General features: G+C 33.2%; 1 protein-coding gene across 1 annotated transcript; it reads right to left on the bottom strand.

Moving 5' to 3' along the window:
• Positions 1-1,230: 1,230 nt before the first annotated feature.
• Positions 1,231-3,551, bottom strand: LOC107805115 (AAA-ATPase At3g28510-like). The gene has a single exon (XM_075234681.1). It carries the CDS (start codon positions 3,440-3,442, stop codon positions 1,943-1,945), a length of 1,500 nt encoding a protein of 499 aa, XP_075090782.1. The 5' UTR covers positions 3,443-3,551; the 3' UTR covers positions 1,231-1,942.
• Between the last annotated feature and the right edge of the window lie 2,929 nt (positions 3,552-6,480).

Genomic DNA, 6,480 nt, shown 5'->3' with positions numbered 1-6,480 from the left:
CAATGGATATACACACTTGCAAAGCCCTAAAACATTAATTCTCGCTCAAGTGTGTAGCCGCCCTCTTTTACTCAAAGGCGTTGAAAAATAAAGAAGCAACATAACAACGGACCAGATCCCAGTATTGCGTATATCAAGTGTTCTTAGTGTTATTGTATTTTTGTTAATGTTATTCACTTGTAACTCCTACACAACTTAGTTAGAAGCATCTCGTAGGATATCTTTGTAAATCATAAACCGTGTATTTGTGTTTTGGCTAGAGTTAGTCAAAATTGTATACTTTGTAATAGAGTTATTATAGAGAGGCTTGTAATATAGTTATTGCAAGTAAGTGAGGGATTAAGAATTTAATTCCTAGGTTATAATAGGTTGTAATCTAAAGTTGCTAAGTGTATAGAAGTTGAAATCCTATGAGTGTAGGTCGTGGTTTTTAATCTCGCGAGCTGAGAGTTTTTCACGTAAAATATCATTGTGGTATTTACTTACTACTGTGTGTGTTATGTGTGAACTGATAGAGAACCAGAACATCTAGAGAATCAGGTTCTCTATATAATTTGGTGGACGGTTAGTTTACATCTGAGAACATCTAGTAACAGTCAAATAGATATTTTATATGGTTATATTGAGTTCTACCTGCCAATCTTAAACTAGGTTTAGCCGGCTTGTTACATTCTTAAATTTGAGGTCCAAAGTGTTTGTCCCTTTTATCTGTTAATTAATTCTAGCTAAAACATTTCATCCAAAATATTTGTCACTGTAGAAATCCTAAGAAGACATTAATTTATTTTTTTTTGAATATCAATATTATGCAAGAAAACAGAGTTGAACAGAACTTATAAGCACCGGCCACATCCTAAAGCTTCAGAGGCAGCAGAAATTAAATCTAACACGCGGTAACTTACTACCCTGGAGTAGAGAGGTTGTTTTCGATAGATCCTCGGCTCCCTCCTTCCAAGAATTCCCACCTTGCTCTTGGGATAACTCGAACTCACAACCTCTTGGTTGGAAGTGGAGGGTGCTCACTACTAGAGCAACCTATCACGTCAGAGACATTATAAAAGCAAAATCTAAAAATTCAGAAACATTGGGATGACTCTTCGGTTTATTTATGCAAATGTTGTACACTCCTAAAGTTCAACTCAAGATAGGACCAAGTCAAATCGAGCATGATGCCTCATTTATCAATTAAGGTTGAGTTGCAAGTATTATTTCACTAAAAAAGGCGGAGAATTTGATCGAGAGAACAAAATCAAATAGTAGCTTCCTTCTAGTTACAATAATATAAGAGTACAAACAACATTAATAGCAAACCTAGTGTAATCCCACAATTGGGATATGGGAAAAGTAGTGTGTACGCAAACCTTACCCCCTAAAAGGTAGAGAGAATATTTCTGATAGACGCTCGGCTCACGAAAAGCAATTAAAAAAATAAAATAAAATAAAATAAACTATAGCACCAAGCATTAACAACAACAAGATAGTAAGAAATTGAAACGGAAAGAACAACAGGTAAAAAAGGACTAACGCTAATACTCTCGATTACCTACTAGATGTCTACCTTGATTCTCGACATCCGCACATTCCTATCAAGGATCATGTACTCGGTAAGCTGGTAAGCTGAAGATACGTCATATCCTGTCTGGTCACCTCAGACCAATACTTCTTTAGTCTGTCTCTACCTCTTCTCAGCCCCTCTAGCGCCAACCCCTCCTCACTCAGGCATATGTGTTTCTCCTCTTCAGATGATCAAACCATCTAAGCTAAACTTCCCGTATCTTGTCCTTCACCGGATACACACCCACTCTAGCCCGGATATCTTCATTTGATCTTAGGTTACAATAATATAAGAGTAATAAGACTATACATGGAGAAGCCCCAATCCCCTGGCCGCCAAAAAGAGAAGGAAAGATCGGGTAGGTGAAGTTGAAAACATATGGAAAAATCATTTCAACAACTCTTTTAGACGGCCAACAAATTTTGTAGAGAACTTTTTGATTTTCTTGGAATTCAAGCTGGTTTTTTCCTTGGCTTCTTTATCTTTGTTGGCCTTTTTCTTGGCCTCTTTAAGAGCCTGAATTAAGTTATTCAAGCAAATCTCAGGTCCTTCTGAAGCATTTTTGAGCATTAAATTCTCAGCCACATCACAAGGACTCATATTTACTTCCTCTAGTAAACCTTGAATCTGTTGGAACAGAGGGTGTGTTTCAACTTCCAAGTAATTCTTAGCCAACACTTTAAATGCTTCATATTTGCAATACGACATCTCAATGTGCATATCCATCCGTCCTCGACGTATAAGAGCTGGATCAAGTTTATCCTTATGATTGGTTGTAAATATGATTATCCTCTCTTGACCACAAGCTGACCATATTCCATCAATGAAATTCAACAGTCCTGAAAGTGTAAGTTTGCCAGTTTCCTTATTTTCACTTGCTTTTTCTTTAGACGAGTCTGAGTCATCTTCCTGATCTTCGTTTACTGTTTCCTCGCTCTTCTTTTTCTTCTTCTTTCTCTTGCCTGTGAGATCAATAGAGCAATCAATATCTTCAATTACAATAATAGACTTGCTTGTTGTTTCCATAAGCAACTTCTTAAGCCCTGAGTTGTCCTTAACAGAAGTGAGCTCAAGATCATAAATATCATAATTCAAGAAGTTCGCAATAGCTGCAATCATAGTTGATTTTCCTGTCCCTGGCGGACCATAAAGAAGATAGCCACGCTTCCAAGCCTTACCAACTTTGGAATAATAGTCCTTCCCTTTGCTAAAAGCAATGAGATCGATAATTATTTCCTCCTTCTTCTTAGGGTCCATAGCCAAAGTATCAAAAGTTGCAGGATGCTCAAAGTTAATGTCCCTCCACATACCTTTACCATACCAATACCAATCTTCACTACAATTGTTGGTGTAGATCTTTTGTTTCCTGTTTTTGAACTCTATAACCTTGCCTTCTTCCATCACATGCTTCAAGTATTTTCCAATGACCATTTCTTTATATCGTTGATTGAAAGTTATAGTGTAACTTTTCTTTTCAATTGGACGTGAATTATTGCGTCCTGAAGAATTTTCATTGAATGTTTCAATATGAGAGCGCCAAGAGAGTTTAGCTCCTAGGAATTGATCAATAATCTCTTCTCCTTCATCTAAGCTAACAGCAAAAGACTTACTGTTCTTGGACTTTTCAGCTTTGAGATATTTAGCATCTTTGTTGATTGACTTAGTACCCAAATAAGAGCTGACCTGGGTGTATATATCGTTGCTTTTACCATTGGTGAATTCATCAATAGTAATTTGAACATAAGGGTAGAAGTAATTTTCCAATTTCTGCCAAAAGGATTTGATGCGTTTGCGGAGTGTATAGGGGAAGAATTGCTGAATTGTGCCCCAAATGAACATCAATCCAGCAAGCTTAGAGCCTAACTCAGTCAATGATATTGCTCCCATGGTGTTATATTCTGAGGTATTTTTGCAGTAAGATTATGAATGAGGATGAAAGTGAAAATGGAAGCTGAGCGTGTTTTTAGTGAATTGGAGGGGTGTTTAGTGCAACTATATATACTACTTTAAAATTGGTAAAGTTAGCTCAGAAGAAGTGTCTGCTCCCTGTAGCGCAAGGAAATTGACCGGTTAAACGCGGCCGTAGAAACTTGACTTTCAGTACGGAAGTGAAGTAATAAATGACGATAAAAACTGCATCATCCAGCTCTTTCAAAATATAGTAAGTAAATATTTGTTACAAAACAGTTTTAACAAAACACTTACAAAATATTTTTTGTAAAGTTTAAAACAAATGCCACTTCTCGATTATCCCAATTTTTCGATATGTTCGACTGGTCACAATGTTTAAGAGTTTAAGAAATAAGGAATTTTTTTTTTTGGTAAGAAGAGAAATTCGCAGTCGCTACAACCTCTGTCACAGTCTTTGCCTTTTGGGTGAGCACTTTGTGCGCACGAGGTAAATCTCCCTCTGTGTAATAGCATGCAAACCACACAGGAGATGTAAACCGCACTTGTGCGACATGCTCAACCCATAAAGTATTGAGGAGGGATTCGATAATAGAGGAGAATTAAGTTTATTATGTACATAAGTTTGAAGTTTGAATAATATATCAGTTTCTCTATACTTCTTTTTACTTTACTGTCTTTATTTTATAATAGCTTACGATTTTTACGACTTTTCACACTATCAATATAAATTGAACCAATTGTAGTATGTTATTTACTCTGTTTTCATATTACTAATTTAGTTTAATATATAAAAAAAGGCGCTCGGGTTTGGGTGAGTGTGGGGATTGGGGTTAGTATATGTCAGTTCCTCTTGTTCACAATAAGTGATCAATTTGCTTTGGACACACCCATTAAGGAAATACTAAATTTTAGATAAAAATAGTTAGTGTGACTATATTATTCTTAATTAAATGTTACAGTATAATTTAATGTGAGGAGTAAAAGACTTTTTAGGAATACGTACATAAGAATAATTTTAAAAAAATAAATTAACTTTTTCTTAATTATATAAATAGATACTTATTTTAAATTAAAATAAAAAAATAAATTGGGGACGAGAGAGTAACAAAAAAACAAAAAGATAATGTATAACATTTGTTGGATGTTTCCCCAGACTTTCGTTGGGGGTCGCTTTTCTCCAACAACTCTTAAGAAAAAGACTACTCCTATAATAGAGTCAAAAATAGTCCAAGTGTCAAACTCCAGCTATTAATGTAATATTAAAGTGAAAAATACAGCTATTAAATTAGTACTAAAGTTCGGCACTTTCGCAAGACTCGTGTGGGACTAACATACTTCTTGTATTCATCTACCGAGTGGCATACAGTGAGCCAAGCATTAGAGTGGAATCTTCATAGCCAAGCTTTATTACCTTTTTTATTGTAAATTCAAGTGGTACATTATGGTCCAATTCCAGCGATTATTTTTACCAATTTAGCCAGTCACATACTGTATTAACTTATGCAAAATTTTAGTTAAGGAATCAATTTTTCTATTAACTTCAGCCGAACGACCCCTAAGTAAAAGTTAAAATTCAGTAGTCCTAAAATGAAAATTAAAAGAAAAAAACAGTATAATGATATGTTGAGAAACCAAGGTATATATGTTAATTTTGCAAAGTGTTCAAAATATTTTGTGATAAATTATGCAACACAACACAGCAAATATATACACAATATTTATCATTTGTAGTTATACATTTAGAAAATTACCATCTATACCTATACTTGAATTTTATAGTCAATTCACTTGTAATACTAAAACAAGATATTAATTATTTTAAACTAAAAGAAGAGATCAACCAAACATTACATGCATGTTGGATTTAGTATAAAAAAAAGATTAAGTTTAAGATATAGGGTAAGAAGTTTTGGAAATCGTTACATGTTTGGATTTAATATTAGAATGACTTTTTTTTTTTTTAATTTTCCCACTTGATGTCTGGTGTATTCATGGGAGCCCCTACCTTAGCATTTTTCTATCGGAAGTCTTTTAATTTTCAAGACTCACACTCATGACTTTTTATTGAGGGTAATGAATTTTGTCTATTCCGCCACAACTTTTATGTGTATGATTGAGTTTAATTTAAGACTGAAGAAAGGTGGTAAAGCTAGCCTAAGATGTTTCCACCACATACTTTGTGGCCAAGACACATACGTCGTAGAATATAGTATATACATTATCTCGCACTAAACGATTAATGAATATTGGAACGTGCAGAATGCAGATCATCGCCAACTGTATAATGCGTAAAATCCAAAGCCCTACATACAAAAGAAATTCCATAGAATGAAAAAATGAACGACAAAGGGCTAAATATACCCATCTATTTTCGAAAATGGTCTAAGAATACCCATCGTTATACTATTGGATTATCTATACCCGGCAGTCATACTTTGGGTTCAAATATACCCCTTATTTAAACGGAGTGACACGTGTCATCATCCTGTTAATCAATTCTAAATATCTTCTAATTAATTAAAAAGACTCATTAATCATACCCGAAAATTAATTTTTTAAAGCAATTTTTTTTGTAAAAACAAGAAAAAACTGAAATTATTTTTACTAAAAACTGAAAAAAAATGATTTTTTTTTCAGTTTTTACAAAAAAACTGCTCTAAAAAAAACTGAAAAATATTTTCTAAAATAATGTTTTTCAAAAATCTGAAAATCAATTTTTTAAAGCAATTTTTTTTCGTAAAAACTGAAAAAAATTAAAATATTTTTTTCCAGTTTTTACAAAAAACTGCTTTAAAAAAAGCTGAAAAATATTTTCTAAAATAATGTTTTTGTAAAAACTGAAAAAAAAAACTAAAAAGCAGATTTCTAAAGCAGTGTTTTTGTAAAAACTGAAAAAACGAATATTTTCTCTTTTTTTTTAGTTTTTTCAGTTTTTAATTGATTTAGAAAATTATTTTTCAGTTTTTACAAAAATATTATTTTAGAAAATATTTTTCAGTTTTTTGTAAAAACTG

This window comes from Nicotiana tabacum, chromosome 17 (assembly GCF_000715075.1).
Source record: "Nicotiana tabacum cultivar K326 chromosome 17, ASM71507v2, whole genome shotgun sequence".
Classification (NCBI taxonomy): domain Eukaryota; kingdom Viridiplantae; phylum Streptophyta; class Magnoliopsida; order Solanales; family Solanaceae; genus Nicotiana; species Nicotiana tabacum.
This window is presented reverse-complemented; position numbering and strand designations above follow the sequence as displayed.

Coding starts and splice junctions, on each gene's coding strand:
- LOC107805115 (XM_075234681.1), bottom strand. CDS start 3,442: ATGGGAGCAATATCATTGACTGAGTTAGGCTCTAAGCTTGCTGGATTG.